At 39.8% G+C, this 23,704-nt stretch overlaps 1 protein-coding gene and 1 long non-coding RNA gene across 2 annotated transcripts in view; one reads left to right on the forward strand and one right to left on the reverse strand.

Moving 5' to 3' along the window:
- LOC309817111 overlaps positions 1-1,672 on the reverse strand; it is a 31,557-nt gene extending 29,885 nt beyond the window's left edge. The window contains exon 1 of the long non-coding RNA XR_014296091.1: positions 1,594-1,672. This is a non-coding gene — a long non-coding RNA (uncharacterized lncRNA). The remainder of the gene's footprint in view (positions 1-1,593) is intronic.
- On the forward strand, positions 1,673-20,534 carry COQ2 (coenzyme Q2, polyprenyltransferase). The gene is made up of 7 exons (XM_082645063.1): positions 1,673-1,997; positions 6,771-6,937; positions 11,151-11,272; positions 12,785-12,870; positions 14,514-14,647; positions 17,833-18,021; positions 19,860-20,534. Exons 1-7 carry the CDS (start codon positions 1,676-1,678, stop codon positions 20,022-20,024), a joined length of 1,185 nt encoding a protein of 394 aa, XP_082501189.1. The 5' UTR covers positions 1,673-1,675; the 3' UTR covers positions 20,025-20,534.
- The last annotated feature ends 3,170 nt before the right edge of the window (positions 20,535-23,704 follow it).

A 23,704-nucleotide genomic window follows, 5' to 3' on the forward strand; every position in this document is an offset into this window, starting at 1 on the left:
GTGAGCTAGGTGTGGTAGATAGGGAGGAACCTAGCAAAATCTGTTCGTTAAAATTTTGAGTCCTATTATTTCTGTATGGTCCAGCAAACATTTGTTTACCAAACATTTGCTCTTTTCATTCTTTCATTTCTTTCTTTTCCTTTGAAGTCCCAAGCCCCTACCCCTGCTCCTTAGTCCAGGAGACCATATATACCTCATTTTACCGGACTGTCTTTGGAGGCTCTGCTGTTAGGATTCCCCATATATATGTAATTAAATTTGACTTTCTCCTGTTAATCTGTCTCATGTCAATTAATTCTGAGACCAGCTGGAAGAACCTAGAAAGGTAGAGGAAAACTTTTTTCCTTCCCAACAATGGTAGGTCAGAAGCCCAGGTAACAACCTGGACTTTTTTTTTTTTTTTTTTTACTTATTTATTTTTGGCCGCATTGGGTCTTCTCTGCTGAGCGCGGGCTTTCTCTAGTTGTGGTGAGCAGGGGCTATTCTTCGTTGCGGTACGTGGGCTTCTCATTATGGTGGCTTCTCTTGTTGTGGAGCACAGGCTCTAGGCGCATGGGCTTCAGTAGTTGCAGCATGCAGGCTCAGTAGTTGTGGCTCGCGGGCTCTAGAGCACAGGCTCAGTAGTCGTGGCGCACGGGCTTAGTTGCTCCACAGCACACGGGATCTTCCCGGACCAGGGCTCGAACCTGTGTCCCCTGCATTGGCAGGAGGATTCCTAACCACTGCGCCACCAGGGAAGCCCCGATAACGTGGACCTGTGATGGGCTTCTGAAGTGGGGGTCAGCGAGCTTACAGAACTGAGCCTGCAACCTGTGGGCTCTGATGCAAACTCCAGATAGATAGTGACAGAACTGAGTAAAGTTATAGGACACTCAGGGGTCGCAGAGTTGCTTGATGTGTGGAAAATCCACACGTCTGGTGTGACAAGCCAAGTAGTGTTGTAGTAGAATACTGAGAGCAAACGCAGATAGGAGGAAGTGTGTGTTTTCCTTTACAAATATAAAACGAAATTTCCCAGGGCCTTGATCCCTCTGTCTACAACTGAACAGGCTGTGAGCTACTTTTGTAAATTTATTAAGGACCACCCCGTTGCCACCACCACTGGAGACAAGATATCACAGAATCACTGTTGAGGTTTTAAAGCAAGGTGCTGAAAGACTAACCCAATTCCCTAGAATACTAAAATTCAAATAAGAGACTTGCCCATAGTCAGTCAGTAAGTGATTAAATGGGATAATACATGTAAAGTGCCTGGAACAGAGCGCTATCCAGAAGTTGGCTATGATTAACCCCTTCGAGCAGATATTCTAGCTGCAGGCTCATAGCATCCCACACACTCGCTGCCTCTGGATTATACGAACTGCTTTGAATTGATAATCAAGTTTAAGGTTTTCACTTGTGTAATGCATGTCTGTTAACTCTGAGTACGATTTTAATGTACATTCTCGAATTTGGCCGCTTGGTGCCCTTTTAGCTTTAAAAAGGAAACACCGCAAATCAGTATTTTGGGTTCAGTAAGTTTTTCTCGGTGTTTGTTTGTTTGTTTTTTCCTGTTACAACTGCTACGTATTTTGATAATAGGAACTCCTTTACCTGAAGGACTCCCGCGATCCTTCCGGTTTCACGTTACTCGAAAAGCTCCGACCACCCGGTCATCCTGCTGACGTCACTGCGCATGCCTGCCTGTGAACGGACGCTCGGGAATGACGTCAGGCCCCTGCGTGTCCGTGCTCTCCGGAGCGCCATGCTGGGCGCGGCAGGAGCGGGACTAGTGCGGAGCCTGCGGGCAGGGACGCAAGTGTGGCTGTCGGGCTCGCGTGGCCGCTCCCTCATCTTGCCGCACGCGGCCCGTGGGCTCCACGCGGGAGACTGGCGGCCCTCAGCCGGGCGGGGGCCGCTCGGGCGGCGGCCGAGCCTGCCTGCGGCGGCGATCGTGAACTCGGCGCCCCGCCCTCTGCAGCCCTACCTGCGCCTCATGCGGTTGGACAAGCCCATAGGTGAGTGTGGACGGACGCGGCGGTCCGGGGGCTGCGGGCGCAGTGGAAGTGAAGCCCGAAAGCCGGGGCTCGGCCGCCAGGCGCCGAATACGTCAAGACATCCGAACAGGGCTATCTCCGAAGTAACTGGCCGGCTGTCAAGCCTCTCTGAATCCTGAGCACGTGAGCCGGGCAAAAAAATTCCCTCCTTCCACAGTCCGTGTTTAAGTAGTGAATCGAGCAGAAATTCCGTACCCGTATCTCTGCATTTGAGCAGATTTACAGTGTGGAAGCACTTCTACGTTCATTATGTTTCATCCTTCCCATAATCCCAGAGCAAATAATTGAGACGATAAAGACGCTGAGGAAATTAAGGCTCTTTGGCAGAGCTAGACCAGATGATGCTGAGTTTTTTTAGCTCTTTGCCCTGCACCATCCATCACACAAAGATTTAATTCATTTGGATGCTGCAGGTACAGCACTTATGGACTACTTATCAGCTCACAGTCGCCTCCTAAGGGAAGATTTTGCTCAACTTCCTATTTAAATTCACCTTTCTCCTCAGTCTCTCTTTACCCCCCATTTTTCTTCATAGCATTCGCCACTAGCCTTATGCATTTATTGGTTGATACACTTCTCCAGTACAGTATAAGCTCCACTTACATGAGACTTTTATATCTAGTGTCTAGAACAGCCTAGCAGTAGTATTAAATGAATCAAGTCCTACAGCACTGCGTAGCCTTAGGGCTAGAAAGAGCTATGGAAACTTGTACTTTCAAAGAAGTCCCAGTCTAGTTTAAAAAGACAGTATTGTGTGAGTTGGAGAAGATTGGGTTAATAGTATTATGTATGTTAAGAAGATACAAGCCTGCTTGCTTTGGTTCTAAATAAAGTGACTGTAGGATTTTTCAGACAACTTATGAATAGTACTATTAGAATTCATTCAGCAAACATTTTTTGAGCCCTTACTGTATGCCAGGAACAATAAATTGACAGTAGTAGAATTCCAGGTTTGATACTTCTTTACTTAAATTCTTCTTTTGTGGGGTAATTTTATGTTTATTGTTTTATTTTGTTGAATTTTGATCTTGTTAAAAAGTGGGTTTCGGGGCTTCCCTGGTGGCGCAGTAGTTGAGAGTCCGCCTGCTGATGCGGGTTCGTGCCCCGATCCCGGAAGATCCCACATGCCGCGGAGCGGCTGGGCCCGTGAGCCATGGCCGCTGAGCCTGCGCGTCCGGAGCCTGTGCTCTGTAACGGGAGAGGCCACAACAGTGAGAGGCCCGCGTACCGCAAAAAAAAAAAAAAAAAAAAAAAAAATGTGGGTTTCGTTGTTTTTCAGAAAGGATTACAACTTCCTACAACCATGTCACAAACTACATTATTTCAGGAGGTTTCAGCAGGTAGCACTCTTTCCACTAAATTGGTGGTATAACTGGTTTTACCACGTTTATGGCTGAAACTGCATTTATATTTTCTTGAAGACAATGTGTAATTAGTGAATGAATCTTAGACTCAGTTTACACAAGCTCTTTGGTCTGCCCATCACCTCTCAGAATGCTTACTTTATAATCTCCCAGAGAGTTTTTACTTTTTCTATAATAAATATATCTTTCTGAAACCTACTGTATCCTCCCACCTCTGCATCTTTCTTCATGGGAGAGAACAGAATGAAAGTGTCATAGGGGAAACCAAAAAATGTTGCTGAGAATCAGGAGGGCAAAAGAACAATAAGAACTCATGTGTATTTAGAGCTTTAGGTATCCAAAAGAACAATAAGAACTCATGGGTATTTAGAGCTTTAGGTATCCAGAGTGATAGCCTGGAGCCAAACTGCTTGGGTTTGAATTCCAGCTCTGCCATTTTTTTGCCTGTGTGGCCTTGGGCAAATTACTGTCTCTATGCTTCAGTTTCTGTGTTTGTTAAATGGGTATAATAGAAGTTGTGCCTATCTCATAGGTTTGTTGTGAGAATTGTAGGACAGCACCTGGCACGGAGTAAGCACTATGACTTTGTTATTGTTTTCATTATTACCATTATTAATATTGTCTTATAACAACTCTAAGAGGTAGATGATGTTCTTTCCCCTCTTTTGAAGATGAGGAGCACTGAGGCTTCAAGTTTAATATACTTTAGTATCTAGTGTCACTTACTAGGAGCAGACATTGAACCTTCACTGCAGGAACCCTCCTCATCTGTAGGGGTGCCCTGCAGATTCCTATCAGTGAATATGGTACCTAAAATGCAGACTTATAGCCAAGGACATTTTGACACTGACACAAAATGCTATAGGTGGTTACACATCTTTCTCTTTATAATCCTTTTTTAAATGGAACCTTCATTTCTACTTGTACCAGGAAAATGCCTGTGAAGTAGGGTTCTTTTTTTTCTATCAGGGCAGGATCAGCTAGCTACTCCTGTGTCCCTCTGAGCTATACTGATAGGTCCAGGGAAAAGGAAGTGGTTAAACCCATTGTTTGAACCTCTTCGTGCATCTGTTTCCTCATCTGTAAAATAGGAATAATAATAGTGCCTACTTTATAAGGGTGTCTTTGAGGATTAAATGAGTTTGTATATATAAAGCATTTAGAACACTGCTTCACATTTCACAAACATTTAGAAAATGGCATTGTTGTTATTGTTTTAGACGGGACACACTGAATATGAGTCTGTCCAGGACAACCTGAATTCAGGTCTAGACTGGTCATTTCTGATTTTTAGCCTCTCCTTGCCTTGCCTTTTCTGTGTATTTAAGCCCCTTTTGGAAAAGCCTTCCTGAATTTTTCCTACTCCATCCCCCGTTAACTTGGGTGGCACTGTTTTATGCCTTTATAGCATCCTGTACTTTCCCTGTTGTTGAATTGATCTATGTCAGTGTTATTTATTTAACTGTGTTTCTTCCTTTTGCTTTATAAGCTGTGTGAAGGCAGAAATCAGCCCTCACTTAGTCACCATTGTATTCCCAGTTCCTGGAACAGCTCTGGTACAAAGTATGTGCTTTATAAATATTTGCAAATGAATAAAGCTTAAATTTAATGAAGCTTAAACATGATCATAAGGACTTTGTCATTTGACCATTTTTGTACAGGATCTGATTTTTCTTTAGCCACATGTCCTATTTATTCCACCTTTTGAGGAGGAAGAAATTATCCTCTACCCTTCTAAGTTAAGTCTAAGAATTAAGTTGACATGAGACAGATTAATAGGAGAAAATGAAACAAAAATTTAATAGCATGTGTGGGTGAGAGAGACCCAGGAAGACTGAGTAACTCACCAAAATGGCCAAAATACCCTCACCTTAAATATCTTCAGCTAAAGACACAGCAGGATATTGGGGGTAGTGGTTTGGGACTTAAAAGGGGAGGAAGGTAATTCACTGGAGATAGAAAAGTAAATGTTTGGTAAACAGTCGTCTCTGGTCTCTAGGCCCTATCAAGTTTCCCCACCACACCTAGCCTATATTTTTGGCAGATATCTGATGATAGCTCTACTCTGGTAACATTCTTGAAAATGTTCTTGAATCTTCTGTTTCTTAAAAATAATCGGGGCTTCCCTGGTGGCGCAGTGGTTGAGAGTCCGCCTGCCGATGCAGGGGACACGGGTTCGTGCCCCGGTCCGGGAGGATCCCACATGCCGTGGAGCGGCTGGGCCCGTGAGCCATGGCCGCTGAGCCTGCGCGTCTGGAGCCTGTGCTCCGCAACGGGAGAGGCCACGGCAGTGAGAGGCCCGCGTACTGCAAAAAAAAATAATAATAACTGGCCTAAATTAATCCTCATGCGAAAGGGACACATTTGTGGAGTGGCACTCTTATATTGCTAATATACACTCTTATATTACTAATAGGAAAGAAAAGCTCAGAATTTATCTAATAGGTACAATATCCAAACATCTGTTGAAAGAATTTCTTTTGAAAATAGGATATCTACTACAGGTCATGTGTGAAGGCTCCTATCCGTACAATTTATTTGGTGTTAGCTTCATTTCATCTAGTTTATGGGCTGAGTACCAAGAACTAATCCCATTTGTGCATGTAGTAGCAAAATATTAAAAAAACAGTAGGTTAATCCTTCTTTCCCCCCAAACCATTTTATTATATCGTATTAACAACAATAAAGAAAGTTTTATTAAAGTTTTTTGAGCAGGTAATACATGCAGATGATACAAAATTTTAAAAGGTGTACGGGTATAGAGTGAAAACTAAGTCTTCCACCCCTTTTTCCCAACCAACCAGTTTTCTTCCCCAAAGGCAACTCTCAGTATCAGTTTCTAATGTTTCCTTCCTGACATAGTTTATGAACATACATTCAAATGTATGTATTTGTTTTATATGTGTATGAATTTGCATATATACACATATACACACACATGTATAGGAAAACTCTTCAGCTTGCCCTCCATAGGAACTGGAACATTTGCAACCTCATTAGACATATATGACTATCCAGCTCCCCAGAGTATGTTGTCAGCCTTTGGGTTGTGCCAGTCTGCTAGGTAGAAAAAGTTATCTCAATGGAATTTTCATGTGTATTTATCAAAGTTGAGTATCTTCATTGGTATAAGAGCCATTTGTATTTTCTATTAGGTTTTTTGTCCATTTTTCGATCGGGCTTTTGATCTGTCTTCAGTTTCTGGGAACCCTATATATTAGGGAGAATAGTCCTCTGTTATATGAGTTGCAAGCTTATTTTCCCAGTTTTGTCATGACTTTGTGTTCCTTACTTCTTTTGAATACAGGATTTCAAACAAATGAAAACAGCTAACTTAATTTGTACCTTTTTGTCTTTTTATTTTGCTTAGGAACCTGGCTACTGTATCTGCCATGTACTTGGAGCATTGGTCTGGCAGCTGAACCAGGTTGTTTTCCAGATTGGTACATGTTATCCCTCTTTGGCACTGGAGCTGTTCTGATGCGTGGAGCAGGCTGTACTATTAATGACATGTGGGACCAGGACTACGATAAAAAGGTAGATTCGTCCCAGAAAGGAACAGAGAGGCTCCTCTCAATTCTGCAGAGTAAGATGGTGGCATCACTTTTGAATGCCACATAAAGCAACAGGATCATTTAGTGTCCTCACTGAAATCCAGCATAAGAAGTGCCAGTATCAGTTGAATAGCTGGTGTTGCAAAGTGCAGTGTGCTTCCTTTCTCAACAGAGGAGCGGCCATGGGGGCAAGGTGTGTACATCATTTTTACAAAATGAATTAGAATTTGGAAGGCCAGAGAAAGGATGTTGGGAGTGAAGGTGAAAATTCCATCCTGAACCTTTGGGTGTCTAAAAGAACTGTCATCCCTTCCTTTGAGATATATGTTCGAGCCATAACTATTCATATGTAAATCAGATCTTAATTTAAATGAATCAAGGCAGCCCTATTAGCATTTGCTATAATTATTTCTTTTAAAAACATAATTTTATTTTTTTCTCCTTAGAAAAATAATACATGTTTATTCTGAAAATTTCAGACAGTACAAAAATAGAAAGGATAGGAAATGCAAGTCTTCCTTATCACCTCCCCCAAGCCCCCAGAAAAAACTTCATTTAAAGTTTGATACATTATATTTCTCTAGATTATTTTCTATGCATGTTCTAATGCATGCGTGTAATTATTTCTTTGTTCTTCAATAGACCGTTTTTTTCTCAAGGGAATGGTCCGTCTTGTTTGCCTTTTATTCCAGCAGCCATACTATAACAAGTATAAAATCATTAAATGCTTGAGTAAATAATCAAGTAAACTTTCAATTTATAAGAAATCCAGGGTGAATTATGTGAAGTAAATAATCATGTGACACTCACATAAAGTGAATAATCTTCCCTGGTTTGCCTTTCATATAAATCTTAGTTTTCCTTGAGCAAGGCACACCTATAATGATTTTTAGCTTATAGAACAGTGTCACATTAATAATTTTTAAATTCAGAAACATTTATTGAATACCTACTGTCTATGAGACACAGTGACAGGTTCTAGGATTGTGTGGATGAAAGACAAGATTGCTGACTTCAGTTTAGTAGCTATCAAGAGATAGTGTTCACAAGGGCACTTACTGCAGACCACCTACCTTACCTTAGCATAATGCAGGGGGTTAGAGAGAAGTTTTGATGGGGTGAGGTGGGGTAAGGTGACTTTGGAACTATGACAGACTAAGATGGCAAAAAAAGCCTGGACAGGAGGGTGAAGGTCACTCTAGGCAGAGGGAACAGCAGACACAGAGGCATGGCTGTGAGATAAAGTATATTATGCTTGACAACTGCAACTATGTGGTTTGTGTGTGGCTGGAGGATAGGATAGTCGCAAAGTGGCAGGTGATGCATAGTAAAGGCATCTTTATGTCTCGCTGACCATTGGGATGCTTTGATCTATGCCAGGAGATGCGTACTTTCTTGTTTTGGGGGTTTGCACATCCTGGTCAGTTTGTCATCTGCATAACCATATGAATGAGGCTTCTGGCCAATATCACTTCAAAATAATTATTGAACACATTTAGATCAGCCTAATGTCAAAATCCTGGTTGTGATACTGTACTGTAAAGTTTTGCAAGATGTTACCCTTGGAGAAAACTAGATAAAGGATACATAGGATCTCTATATTTCTTATAATACAGAGATTTTTTAAAAAAAAATTGCATGTGAATCTACAATTATCTCAAAAGAAGTTTAATTAAAAAATAACATAATCAAACCAACATTTTCTACTTTTTTTTTTTGTTTTTTTTTTGCGGTACGCGGGCCTCTCACTGTTGTGGCCTCTCCCGCTGCAGAGCACAGGCTCCAGACGCGCAGGCTCAGCGGCCATGGCTCACGGGCCCAGCTGCTCCGCGGCATGTGGGATCCTCCCGGACCGGGGCACGAACCCATGTCCCCTGCATCGGCAGGCGGACTCTCAACCACTGCGCCACCAGGGAAGCCCTCTACTTTTTAAATTAACTAAATAGAGCCATTTTAGTTTTGTCTTAAGTGATTTTTATTCTCACTAGATAAAAGGGAACTGATTAGCTATCTTACATCTCCCCCGTGCCATTTTTCTCTGATTAGAGGAATCCAGAGTCTATGTTGACACACAACAAAGCGCTTAAATGAGTATTTTATAGCTATGGTTTTGCTAACATGAATTTTTAAATGTTATGAGCATCTCTTTTACAGAACGGGTTAAAAAGCTTGGTCAAATTGTAATGCTTACCTTACATTTTCTTAAAGACAGTATGTTTATGGCTGAGGGTTTTGCTTAATATGTTAGATGACTAAGTAAATTGCTAATACATTAAATGGTAAGTGAATTGCTATTAGATTATTTGGGTTAAATGTGTTTTGTTGATGATGTATGTAATCTGCTAGTCATGCGATAAACATTAGGTCCAATAAACATTGAAATAATATCAATGCACAGGAGTTAATGATTTGGTGTTGTAAGCTGTGAGCATTCTAGTTTCCTAGAAACCACATAGAATATGTTTTTTGATCATCATATTGCCTCATTTTTATTCTTTTGGTGGAGTGCTTGTTTTTCACCTCTCGAGTTTAGCCAGGCAATTACCATTGTACTGAAGGGGCAGTGTAATTTTGTGGTTAGTACTATGGTTGGTGGGACTGGACTGACTGTGCTACCTTAGTATCTGTGACCTTGGAAAGTTACTGAGCCTCTCTGCTTCAGTTTCCTAAAACTTAGAAATGGCAAGAACTTGTGAGTGGCTAAAAGAGAGTTGTTACAAGGATTCAGTGATGTGATGCATATATAGCTCTTAGATGATTAACATTCAAATACTGGCAGGAATAATCATAATATCCTAAATCAAATATAAGAACATAAATATTATTCCCACTTGAAACTACAGGGACCAAATCAAGGATGAGATATCCAGTTCTGGCACTAAGCATGATAAGTTTCTGACAAACTGTTTTATTGCACAGTGAAGCATGCTGTGAATTGGGTCAGCAAATTCCTTCTGTAAAGGACCAGATAGTAAATATTTTAGGCTCTGTGGGCCACACAGTCTTTGTTGCAACTACTGCGCTCTGTTACAGTGTGAAAGCAGCCACATACGATATGTAAAAAAATGGGTGTGTCTCTGTTTCAATAAAATTTTATTTGTGGACACTGAAATTTCAATTTCATATTTTCATGTGGCATAATACATTATTCTTTCTTTGTTTATTTTCAACCACCAAAAAAAGTAAAAACCATTGTTAGTTCATGGTTCCATACAAAAACAGACAGAAAGCTGGATTTGGCTCACAGGCCATAGTTTGCTAAACCCTTGCTATAAATCATACAAAAATATGTTATATTAATTATAGTTAACATTTATTGCATCAGGCATTGCATTCACTCTGTGAGGTAGGTGCTATTATTACCTCTCCCTCTCATTCTGTTTTTCCTTAAATAGGTAAATAACCTAAGCCTGAGGGAGGTCAAGTAACTTGCCAGAATTCACACAGCCAATAATTGATGGAATTGAATTCAAATGCTAGGCTCTCTAATCCCAGATCCTGAGTTCTTAACTTCCAGCAATGCTGAAAATTTTGGTTATGCTCTTTATTTGTGGTTGAATTTAGAATAATCACATTTCATGATCTCTTGGAAGGAAAAGGACAATATATATTATTTGTTCACATAATTGCTCTACCTGTTCATATTCTTACAGTGAGTTTGCCCTTTATATATGGGTGCAGTTAATATAAGATTACAGCCCCATTCCTACATAGACTGGCAAAAGCACTCCCACTTTCAAACTCAGATAATCTGTCTTCTTTCTTCATGTCTGATATCTGATTGCAGTGCTTCCCATACTCAAAGCATTTACATGATATCAGCCTTATCTAACATGCTCTGCACTTTCCTCTTTCCTGAGAATTCGTATTATTTTCGTCCCTCTTTGCTCCATGGAAATTGAACATATACTTCCTAAGCTGGGCAGGTAAATAGTTAGATTACGAAGTTGCTTTGTTTTGTTTGTTTGGAGATGGGGATGGGAGATGGAAAGAAAGAGGAATGAATGGTGGGAATTTTTAGTTCTTTTCAAAGCTATTTTAAATAGAAGTTTTGGTTCATGGTAGTACTTCCAATGTTCACCTTTTATTCATATTTCTGCCTTAGTACGTACCATGGGCCAGTCTCCTGAGTAAATGTTGAAGTAAATGATTAAGCTATTCCCCGACGCTAAGGTATCTGTTTTTATGTTGTTAAGGTTACAAGAACAGCAAGTCGCCCAATAGCTGCTGGAGACATTTCAACTTTTCAGTCCTTTGTTTTTCTTGGGGGACAGCTGACCTTGGCACTGGGTGTTCTTCTGTGTCTGAATTACTACAGGTACAGTATATGTGTTTTTCATCATCATGTAAAAAATCTTTCCCTTGACATAGAAGTACATATAAAATAAAATAGAAATATCTGTGTTACAAAGTTGTTTATTACCTAATCAAGCATCTGTAAAGTTAGCAACGTAAGTCACCACACACTGTGAAGTCAAGAATGCTTTCAGCCAAAGGAATGAAGAGATCAGCGTTTCGTTTATTCTGCATCACTTCCAGTACTTGCGCTATGTGTTCCCTAAAGGACTCAAGACACTTTTCCTAGGTTTTCTAGGTGCATGCGTGGGAGTGTGTGTATATACCCATTTGTATAATTTTATTTATCCTGGTAGTGTCTCTGAAGCGTTAGAGGCAGAAGTGATTATGCTCACTTTGCAAAAAGAGGAACTGGGTCTTTCCCACAGTCGTATTACTAATCAATGACAGAAGAAAAAAGAACTCATACTTCTTAAACAGAGACAAAATTAGACTTTTGTGCACCAGATGGCTGCTTACATAGTGCTTCAATAAGACAAAAAAGAGGAGTTCAGCAAATAAGCACATTTTATAGAGACTAGACTTAATTGTGTATCTTGTTCTGATAGCTTCAGTCAAGTGAAAACACTTTGAAAGGTTATTCCTGGAGGGGTAGTGTTAAGTGAGCTGTGAGCTTCCTAAAAACATCTTATCTGACTGTCATCCTTTCATAGGTACTTTGTGACCTTATCCTCTTCTAGAGAAGTAACCCCTTGTGCATATAGGGAGGGATATCTTGACTCTAATTCTCTGTTAGGACATCTCAGTTTACTAGCTATCTTAATGTTTGAAAGCAAAATGTAGGCAGTAGCACATGGAGAGTATTATGTTGGATATTGGGGCCAGATGCCTTAGGTTTGCTTCCTGGCCCTGCTACTGACTAGCTGTGTAACAATTGGCAAATTACTTTCTCTCTTTGACTTTAGTTTTTTCATCTGCAAAAAAACAAGTAGAATAAAACTACCTGCCTCGTAAGGTTGTGGTGAAGGTTGTAATGAGTTAACATAGGTAGAGCAGTTAAAACAGTCCTAATACATGAAAGCAATATATGTGTTAGCTATTCTTATTTTGTTTCATTGTTTGTAACACTTAAGATATTTTCTAATCACCCTTTATGTTAATTAAAGTCCAGGAATCAAGGTCTAGGAAGAGAATTTTACATAACAAAAAATACAATTTAGGGCCTCCCTGGTGGCGCAGTGGTTGAGAGTCCGCCTGCTGATGCAGGGGGCACGGGATCGTGCCCCGGTCCGGGAAGATCCCACATGCCGCGGAGCAGCTGGGCCCGTGAGCCATGGCCGCTGAGCCTGCGCGTCCGGAGCCTGTGCTCCGCAACGGGAGAGGCCACAACAGTGAGAGGCCCGCGTACCGCAAAAAAAAAAAAAAATACAATTTAGATAAATCATTTCCTCATCAGTGTTGCTATTGTTGTCTTATTTACCGATTTTTAAGAGATGGTGATATTAATCTTTTTCATGTTTTTTCTTGATTTCAGTATAGCTCTTGGAGCAGCATCCCTACTTCTTGTCATCACCTACCCGCTAATGAAGAGAATTACATACTGGCCTCAATTAGCCTTGGGTGAGCTGAAATAACTATAAGTGTTTCCTTCAATACCCTCAAGCTATACTTTTGTATATAATATCAATGCGTGTGTGTGGTGTGTATGTGGTATGTGTGTGTGTGTAATGTGGCAGAGATAAAATGTTAAGTCAGTCATGAAATTTTCCAAACCAAGAATAGATTTTCATGTTTTAATGGAGGGCAATTAGCCATTTTTATTGGCTAAAAAATCTTGGACATCTGCTAAGATTATCATCATTATTATTTTCTGAAATGCTCTTAAAAATCTAGGTATGTCATGAAGAAAGAAAATTAGCCACCTTGACTTTACCGCTCTCTTTAGGTAGTTGATCTAGATGCCCTGAAGATTTTGGGGATTGGAACAGAAAGCACTCTGAGGCAGGAGAACAAGAGTTGAAGTGTGTGATAGCTTAGCTCCCTTTCTGGGAAGCCTTCCTTAGACTTACCAGAAGAAAGTTAGCCAGTCTCTCCTGGGCTCCCATAGCACTCTAATGTGACACTTACTCATTTCAACAGCACTAATTCAACAGGAAGATATTGAGAACCTACCCTCTCTTCCCATTAATAAATTGTAAACACCTAGAAGATAAAGCATTCTTTATATATGGATGGTGCAGCATCTAACATGGCGCTTGGCACATCACAGGTATTCAATAAATATTTGTTGGCAGATAGAGGAAGATAGGTAGGTAAGTCAAAACCTATTGCAAAAATATCTACTCCTAGACTTTTCTGTTCTATTCCTGGAATAGTCTAGAGTATTAAGAAAACTAGTATTTTTACTTTAAATATTTATTGAAACCCTGACTTTTACTTTGTGCCAGGAATCACACCAAGTACTAGGAAAATAAACATGACTGAAACACATTCACCCTCTTGAAGGAGCAAGTCCCTCAGGTACCTCAAAGTCAGTGGGTCCCAGGCATCTTCTCAGAAACCCTTTTTCTCCTCCACATTGCCTGTTTCCACTTAGAATCCCTCCTCCTCAGTTGATGAAGCACCTCTTCTCTGTGGTCCCACAGAGCATGCATGTCAGTGTACCTGAGGGACTTGCAGGTGGAGATGTCTAGCAGGCAATTCAGTATCTAGTCTGAAGCTGAGGGAAGTGATTAGGCTTACACATAGATATTTAGGAGTTGTCACCATGTGGAGTTTGTTTACAGTCCTCAGAGAGGGTGGGCTTGAAGAACAAGTGTTCCTGTCTAACTCTTGTTTCTGTAACTTAAAGGGGAAATAGAGCAATAATGGAAAAAACACAGGAGTTTGACTCAGATAGGTCTAAGTTCAAACCCTAGCATCTAATACTATTTATCATTGGTGCCAGTCGTCATACTAGGTAGGATTAATGTTGTTCTCATGAAACCTCCTATTTATCAGGGGAATATTATTCTTTCTGTTAGCTATGTTATTTTAATTGTTAATTAACCTTCCTGGTTCTGTTTTCCTTTTTTGTAAAATGTAGCTAATAACTACCACATGAGAGACTTGAGAAAATTTAAGGAAGGAACATATATGAGAAAACAGCATACACAGAGCCTAATACATAGAAGCATTTAATACATGCTGATGCCTCTCTCCTTCCCTTTGGAATTCTAAAATACATTTAGACTTTTCTCCTCTTTCTGTTTCACTAATTATAGGGTTGACTTTTAATTGGGGAGCATTACTTGGATGGTCTGCTGTCAAGGGCTCCTGTGATCCATCTGTTTGCCTTCCTCTTTATTTTTCTGGAATTATGTGGACTCTAATATACGATACTATCTATGCTCATCAGGTAAAGAAATATTCTTTTTCGTAACTTTGGCTTAACTGTTATCATTTTCTAAGAACGTTAAAATAAGAACTAAATTAAAGGGAAAGGTTTTTTTCTTTAGGCTTTTTTAAAAAATTGAGGTAACATATGTGTCACGTGTACAACATTATATTTCGATTTCTGTATACACTACACCATACTCAGCATCAAAAGTTTAGTTTCCATCCATCACCATACCATTGACCCCCTTTACCCATTTTGCCCTCCCCCTTCCTCTTTCCCCTCTGGTTACCACTAATCTATTCTGTGTATCTATGTGTTTAGTTTTATTTTGGTTGTTCGTTTATTTCTCTCTTTCTTTTAATATTCCACACATGAGTGAAATCATCGTGGTATTTGTCTTTTTCTGTCCGACTTACTTTACTTAGCACAATACCCTCAAGATCCATCTACGTTGTTGCAGTTGGTAAGATTTTATCTTCTTATGGCTGAGTAGTATTCGACTGTATGTATATACCACATGTTTATCCATCCATCTGTTGATGGGCACTCACACTGTTTCCATATCTTGGTTTGTAAATAACACTGTGATGAACATTGGGGTACATATATATCTTTTTGAATTAGTGTCTTTGTTTTCTTCAGGTAAATATCCAGAAGTGGAATAGCTGGATCATATGGTAGTTCTATTCTTAACTTTTTGAGGAATCTCCTTACTGTTTTTCCATATTTATATTCCCACCAACAGTGCACAAGGGCTCCCCTTTCTCCACATCCTTGTCAACACTAGTTATTTCCTGTCTTTTAGATAGCCATTCTAACAAGCATGAGGTGATATCTCATTGTGATTTTGGTTCGCATTTCCCTATTAATTAGTGATGCTGAACATCTTTTCACATGCCTATTGGCCATCTGTATGTCTTCCTTAGAAAATTTCTTCAGGGCAATGTCTATTCATATCCTCTGTCCATTTTTTAATTGGGTTATTTGTTTTTTTGTTGTTGAGTTCTTTATATATTTTGGATATTAACACCTTACCAGATATATGATTTGCCAATGTCTTCTCCCATGTGGTAGGTTATCTTTTCATTTTGTTGATGGTTTCCTTTGCTGTGCAGAAGCTTTTTAGTTTGATGTAGGTTCATTTATTTATTTCTGCTTTTGTTTCCCTTACCTGCGGAGACATATCCAGAAAGATATTGCTAAGACTGATGTCAGGGAGTGTACTGCCTTTGTTTTCTTTTGGGAATTTTGTGGTTTCAAGTCTTACATTCAAGTCTTTAATCCATTTTGAGTTAATTTTTATGTATGGTATAAGATAATGGTCTAGTTTCACTTTTTGCATGTGGCTGTCCAGTTTTCCCAATGCCATTTGTTGAAGAGACTGTCCTTTTTCCATTTTATGTTCTTTACTCCTTTGCTGTAAATTAATTGTTCATATATGGGTGGGCTTATTTCTGGGCTCTCAATTCTGTTTCCAATGATCTGTGTGTGTCTGTTTTTCTGCCAATACCATGCTGTTTTGATAATGATAGCTTTGTAGTATAATTTGAAATCAGGAAGTATGATACCTCCAGCTTTATTGTTTTTTGTTTTTTTGTTTTTGTGGTACGCGGGCCTCTCACTGTTGTGGCCTCTCCCGTTGCGGAGCACAGGCTCCGGAGACGCGCAGGCTCAGTGGCCATGGCTTACGGGGCCCAGCCACTCTGCGGCATGTGGGACCTTCCCGGACCGGGGCATGAACCCGTGTCCCCTGCATCGGCAGGCGGACTCTCAACCACTGCGCCACCAGGGAAGCCCCAGCTTTGTTGTTTTTTCTCAAGATTGCTTTGGCTTTTCAGGGTCTTTTGTGGTTCCATACAAATTTTAGGATTTTTTTGTTCTATTCCTGTGAAAAATGTTGTTGGTATTTTGATAGGGATTGTATTGAATCTGTAGATTGCTTTAGGCAGTATGGATATTTTAATAATTTTAATTCTTCAAGTCCACGAGCATGGAATATCTTTCCATTTCTGTGTGTCTTCTTCATTTCTTTTAACAATGTCTCATAGTTTTCAGAGTACAGGTCTTTCCCCTCCATGGTTAAATTTATTCCTAGGTATTTTGCTGTTGTTGTTGCAATTGTAAATGAGATTATTTTCTTAATTTCTCTCTCTTTGAGCTCACTGTTAGTATATAGAAACACAACAGATTTTTGTATATTGATCTTGTACCCTACAGCTTTACTGTATGTGTTTATAATTTCTAATAGGGTTTTGGTGGCAACTTTAGGGTTTTCTATATATAAAACCATGTCACCTGCAAGTAGTGATTGTTTTTCTTCTTCCTTTCCAATTTGGGTGTCTTTTATTTTTTTTTCTTGCCTAATTGTTCTAGCTGGGAATTCCAGTACTATGTTGAATGAAAGTGGCAAGAGTGGGCATCCTCATCTTGTTCCTGATCTTAGAGGAAATGCTTTCAGTTTTTCACCATTGAGTATGTTTGCTTTGGGTTTGTCATATATGGCCTTTATTATGTTGAAGTACATTCCCTCTTTACCCACTTTGCATGCAGCCTCTGATGTCATGACTGTGACATGACTGTGATTACAACACTATATGGAAATGCTTACAAATAAAGTTGCTGGAGGAGACCAGTCAGCCAGATGTGAGTGTATCATCAAGACCTAGCTGTACTTAAACAGGAAGGATTTGATGGGAGAGGCAAGGAATAAACTGAGCCAGAAGTGAAATCTGAATGGATGTGGTTAGGTGGCAAGTGAGCATTTTTCCACATGTGTGATTTTAGCAAGATTGAAACTAAAATGTGTAGGAAATTATTGAGATTTGAAAACTCTGAAGTAAAGAAGAGCTATGTGAAGAATTAGAGTTGAGTTTGACTTCTAATTTATTAGTAAAAGTATAGTTGAAAGTCAGTATAGGGTCATAAAAGTACGATTATATGTAGAAATAGGTCTGGAAGATAATTTTAGCAGTAACATTTAACTTTGATTTGGCCTGCACATTCATTTTTGATCAACTGTTTCTAAGTTACTGTCATGTTCTTTAAAAGACAGTTTCTCCTGGAATTAGATGGTAGTGATGGTTGCACAACCTTGCGAATATACTAAAACCACTGAATTACATACTTCAAAATGGTGAACTTTATGATATGTGAATTAAATCTCAGTAAAATCCAGGCAATTTCTTACTACTTTCTAATGTTAGGACAAGAGAGATGATGCTCTGATCGGGCTTAAGTCCACGGCACTGCTGTTCCGCGAAGATACCAAGCAGTGGCTCAGTGGCTTCACTGTGGCGATGCTGGGGGCACTGAGCCTGGTGGGAGTGAACATTGGTCAAACTGTGCCCTACTACACTGCTCTGGCTGCTGTAGGAGCCCATCTGGCTCACCAGGTTTGATCTTTTCCTTATTTTTCCCTCTTTTTTCTTTGGTGTAAATTATAAAAATTATTTAAACAAAATGCCCTGTGTGTTTACCAAGCAAGTTACTTCCTTAAACAACTACTTGGCTTGTACTGCCTTGAACTGCCCCTTCCCTGCCCCATTATGTCATATAAGAAAGCTAGCTGTATTATTTTAGAGAAATAATGTAAACCTAAACCTAGATTTTTTTTTCCTTCTAATTTTCCTAGAATTTTTTCTGATGTGTGTCTAGAAAAATTTGAGCAATGTCTTAAGTTTGTGGGTTGAGTTGAATTACTCTGAAAGCAAACTGATCAACACAACTGTATTGTTTAATTGTGGGCATCTATTGATGGTTAGCAAACTAATCATTCATATGTTTGAGTCACACTGGCACAGGGACCAAGGCAAGATAAGACACAAAATGCGAAGATGTCAGAGTTCTGCCTACACAGTAGGAAACTGCCAGGATGTTCACCCAGCACCTCAGCCCCACTTGTTTATATGGCAGGTCTACATCACTGACTTCTGTAAAATGAATGAACTAAGTAGAATTTAATTAAATAGGTTGCTTGTAAATGGACTGTATATTTGCATCAGGATTACTGTTATTTTCTTTGAACAGAATGGAAAAGATGTTAGTAAGCCTGTATTTAGATGATCTATTTTATACAGATTGGTGCATGTGTAAGCAGGACTTGCATAACATGGTATGAAGGAAACTAAAATCTGATGTCCATAAAGTAAACCACATACTATATCACCTTCATTGTTTTCCTCACCAGGAAAGCTAAAAGGTATGAATTAGTGATTCTCCACATTTCACCATTTTCCTCTTCAGAATTTCTCAGCATCTCCTTTTGGTCATTACTCAGCTCCATGGGAGTTGTTATCATCAGTTGATTGTCTGGTTAGGATAATGGATGTTTAGCAATATTTAAGCACCTGGATATTAGCAGAGGAAGGCAAAAATTATGGGGATAATCACAAATATAGGAAATATTTGGAACCCACTTTATATTCTGAATTGCCTTTGTGGTCCTCTGCCTAGTCCTTGACACAGTACTTTAAGATGGGCATAGTCTTCTAGTATTTGGAGAAAGGAAATCATGATGATTTTAAGTCTGCAGGTCACATAATAAAGAATAGTTGAGGCCTTCGGATGCTTAAGTCCAGGGTAGCGTAAAATAGGGACATGAGACTTTCTCAGTATATTTTCAGGACAACTGTGGAGAAAAGAGAGTATGTTTGGTCGCTACCTGCAGATCTAGGATTTTAGGTGCCCTTCTCTATGTGGGGATGGGAGGGAGATTTTAACATGTATGGGGGTATTTTGGGGTATCATAAATAGACTGGGAAGGGACCACTACAGGCATTTAGTGAGTGAGGGCCAGGTACATTAAATATCTCTTGATGCAGTAGACAGCCCTGCACAGTAGAGAGTTGCCCTGCCCAAATGTAACTTGTTCCTCTGTTGAGAAACATTGCTCCAAAGAATAAAGCTAAACTGGAGGGTAGGAGTTGTAGAGAGCAGATTTTAGGTCAATCAGTTTAAGGAAGAACTTTCTAAATAGAATTAAAAATAGCATGTGTTGCCTCTCAGAGTGTTCCTGCACCCGTCAAGTGCAAGTTTTTAGCTTAGATGATATCCATTGAGAGAGATGGTAGATTTTTTCTACATTGGAAAACAATCTGGGGTACATTAAAGGCTTCCCATTGCTTAAAATTCTATAACAAAGTGCTGTTATCTTCTTCATATTGATGTGTTTATTTGTGATGCCTAGAAGTCCATACTGAGTTCTAACATGGCATGTATTCTTTTCTTATAGATTTACACTCTGGACATCCACAGACCTGAGGATTGTTGGGATAAATTCACCTCCAACCGAACAATAGGACTAATAATTTTTTTAGGAATTGTCCTTGGGAATTTGTGGAAAGAAAAGGAGACGGATAAAACAAAGAAAAATATAGATAATAGAGTAGAAAATTAGCAAATTAAGTTTATCTGGGGATTTTTAAAACAAACTTTTACAAAATACTCTCAGGTCTTATTACCACATAACTAGATTTGAATAACAGTCTTATAATATGTTAATGAATTACAAACCAGTAGATGAAATTGTAGAGCATTTTTGCCTGGATTTTAGTTCAACTATGTACTAGTCAAATTCTTCCCCGTCACAGAAACCAGGAACTCTTCAGGATTTGCGATCACTTGGAGTAATTAAGTTATAATTCTCATCTGCAGTTACAGGAATTATATGAGTTTTGGCACTTTAGAAAAAAACTTGATGTGTGTCTCATCTAAATGACTGTCTCTGTAGGAAAATGGACTCTCTTTTTAGGGCAAAATAAAGGCTGCTACAGGAAGTTGAGGCTTATTGTTCTTTGCATTGACCTTTACTTACTGCCAAAAGGTGTAATTCAGGAAACCATTCTGTTTTTTATATTTTAGGAGAGTTTAAATCAGTAAATAAAATTTTTTACCTGTTGTACCTGTACATACTGCTGTTTGTTACCAACCCTGACATTTATTTGAGAGGTCTCTGTATACAACCATAGTGACCAGAATGGGCAGGCAGTCGCTAATGATGATTTTAATTTCTATTTATTTTTTATCTCAGGTGTTTGTAATTGATAGGACAGTGGTATATTGGTTAGGTGTAGTAACTCTTTCTTTCCTTACCCCCTTCAGAATATTCTCAACACAGCAGCCACAATGATTTTCTTAAAACCTCTATAAGGTCATGTCATTCTTCTTCTCAGAACCCTCCAGGATCTTCCCAGGTCACTCAGTACAAACTAAAAGTCTTGTCACCTGCTAGGCCCACCATGATCTGGCCTTGTCTGTGGCTCCTCCACTCACACCTCTCTGCAGCCCTGCTGGCCTCCGCACTGCACCTCACAGGCTGGACAGACTCGACCGAGGGCCTTTACATGTACAATTTCCTTTGCCTACAGTGCTCTCCTTGAATTATGTCTTAGTCCTTCACTGCAGGTCTTTTCCTAAGTGTCACCTTTTCAAAGAGGCTTTTCTTAGCCGTTGTTTCTAAAATTTCATTTACAAGGGCTTCCCTGGTGGTGCAGTGGTTAAGAATCTGCCTGCCAATGCAGGGGACACGGGTTCCAGCCCTGGTCCGGGAAGAACCCACATGCTGCGGAGCAACTAAGCCCGTGGGCCATGACCGCTGAGCCTGCGCTCTAGAGCCCGAGAGGCACAACTACTGAAGCCCACGCGCCTAGAGCCCATGCTCTGCAACAAGAGAAGCCACTGCAATGAGAAGCCTGTGCACCGTCACGAAGAGTAGCTCCCGCTCACCGCAACTAGAGAAAGCCCACGCGTAGCAGTGAAGACCCAGTGCAGCCAAAAATAAATAAATTTTTAAAAATAAATAAAATACATTTAAAAATTCATTTACAGATACTACCTACACTACCTATATTATTGGGTTTTTTTTCTCTTCACAACCACTCTCAACCTAAAATATGTTTTACTTGATTTAAGTGGCTGTCATGAACAGTGGGGTGTAGTGCGTTTACTGCTGCCCACAATGGAGCTGGGTTATGGGCAGCAGTAAACGCAAAATTGTTTAATGATGATAGTGAGGATGATGTGATGCAGCTGACACAGAGCACTTACACATGCCAGGCACGGATAAATGAGCATAGGAAAATGTAACTGCTTATCCGGCAAACACTAAACCACTGAGTGTGAGTGTTTAGACTTCAGACAGTAGTAGCAGCTGTAATTGTACTCTGCTATAGCAGCACTGGGTTGAAGAGAAGAAATAGAAACTTTGTACCCTATTTTTAGGGAAATACAGTTGGTTACTATTTTATCTAATCCTGACACTACCAGGATAGATAAAATTTAAATCTTTGTTGATGTCTGTTTTCTTACAAATATCATCCAACCCCACCCCCCCGAAAAGATTTACTTCGCAAAATATACACAATTCTTCAACAATGAATGAAGTGAGAACCAGGAAAAAAAACTTGGGCTTAGAAAAGGGTTATGCCTCTTAAAAATATACCACTTCTCATAGCAGGAAAGTGTTGATCTCTAAATGCCTTTTTTGCAGGTGTAAGCTCTGGAAGAAAGTTGCCCAGGATAAGTGGCCGAGGAGCAGAGCCAAAAGGAACCTGTTTTTCCCTTAAACAGCAGAAAGCAACACAACACTGTAAAGCAATTATACTCCAATAAAGATACAAAAAAAAAAAAGAAACAGATCAATGGAATAAGATAGAAAGCCTAGAGATAAACCCACAACACCTACGGTCAACTAATCTATGACAAAGGAGGCAAGGATATACAATGGAAAATATACAGTGTCTTCAATAAGTGGTGCTGGGAAAACTGGACAGGGACATGTAAAAGTATGAGATTAGATCATTCCCTAACACCACACACAAAAATAAGCTCAAAATGGATTAAAGACCTAAATGTAAGGCCAGACACTATCAAACTCTTAGAGGAAAACATAAGCAGAACACTCTATGGTATAAATCACAGCAAGATCCTTTTGGACCCACCTCCTAGAGAAATGGAAATAAAGACAAAAATAAACACATGGGACCTAATGAAACTTCAAAGCTTTTGCACAGCAAAAAACCCATAAACAAGGCCAAAAGACAACCCTTAGAATGGGAGAAAATATTTGCAAATGAAGCAACTGACAAAGGATTAATCTCCAAAATTGATAAGCAGCTCATGCAGCTCAATAACAAAAAAACAACCCAATCCAAAAATGGGCAGAAGACCTAAATAGACATTTCTCCACAGAAGATATACAGACTGCCAACAAACTCATGAAAGGATGCTCAACATCTTTAATCATTAGAGAAATGCAAATCAGAACTACAATGAGATATCATCTCACACCAGTCAGAATGGCCATCATCAAAAAATCTACAAACAATAAATGCTGGAGAGGGTGTGGAGAAAAGGGAACACTCTTGCACTGCTGGTAGGAATGTGAATTGGTAGAGCCACTATGGAGAACAGTATGGAGGTTCCTTAAAAAACTACAAATAGAACCACCATATGACCCAGCAATCCCACTACTGGGCATATACCCTGAGAAAACCATAATTCAAAAAGAGTCATGTACCAAAATGTACATAGCAGCCCTATTTACAGTAGCCCGGAGATGGAAACAAGCTAAGTGTCCATCATCGGATGAATGGATAAAGAAGATGTGGCACATATATACAATGGAATATTACTCAGCCATAAAAAGAAATGAAATTGAGCTATTTGTAATGAGGTGGATAGACCTAGAGTCTGTCATACAGAGTGAAGTAAGTCAGAAAGAGAAAGACAAATACTGTCTGCTGACACATATATATGGAATTTAAGGAAAAAAATGTCATTAAGAACATAGGGTTAAGACAGGAATAAAGACACAGACCTACTAGAGAATGGACTTGAGGATATGGGGAGGGGGAAGGGTAAGCTGTGACAAAGCGAGAGAGAGGCATGGACATATATACACTACCAAACGTAAGGTAGATAGATAGTGGGAAGCAGCCGCAGAGCACAGGGAGATCAGCTCGGTGATTTGTGACCGCCTGGAGGGGTGGGATAGGGAGGGTGGAAGGGAGACGCAAGCGGGAGGGGATATGGGAACATATGTATATTTATAACTGATTCATTTTGTTATAAAGCAGA

This window comes from Mesoplodon mirus, assembly GCF_964341445.2.
Source record: "Mesoplodon mirus genome assembly, chromosome: 2".
NCBI classification, from domain to species: domain Eukaryota; kingdom Metazoa; phylum Chordata; class Mammalia; order Artiodactyla; family Ziphiidae; genus Mesoplodon; species Mesoplodon mirus.

Excerpts from the sequence above, each read along its gene's own strand:
- COQ2 (XM_082645063.1), top strand. The coding sequence starts at position 1,676 with ATGCCTGCCTGTGAACGGACGCTCGGGAATGACGTCAGGCCCCTGCGT. Across the intron at positions 1,998-6,770 it reads GCGGTTGGACAAGCCCATAG|GAACCTGGCTACTGTATCTG; the intron begins GTGAGTGTGGAC and ends TATTTTGCTTAG. Across the intron at positions 14,648-17,832 it reads ATACTATCTATGCTCATCAG|GACAAGAGAGATGATGCTCT; the intron begins GTAAAGAAATAT and ends TTCTAATGTTAG.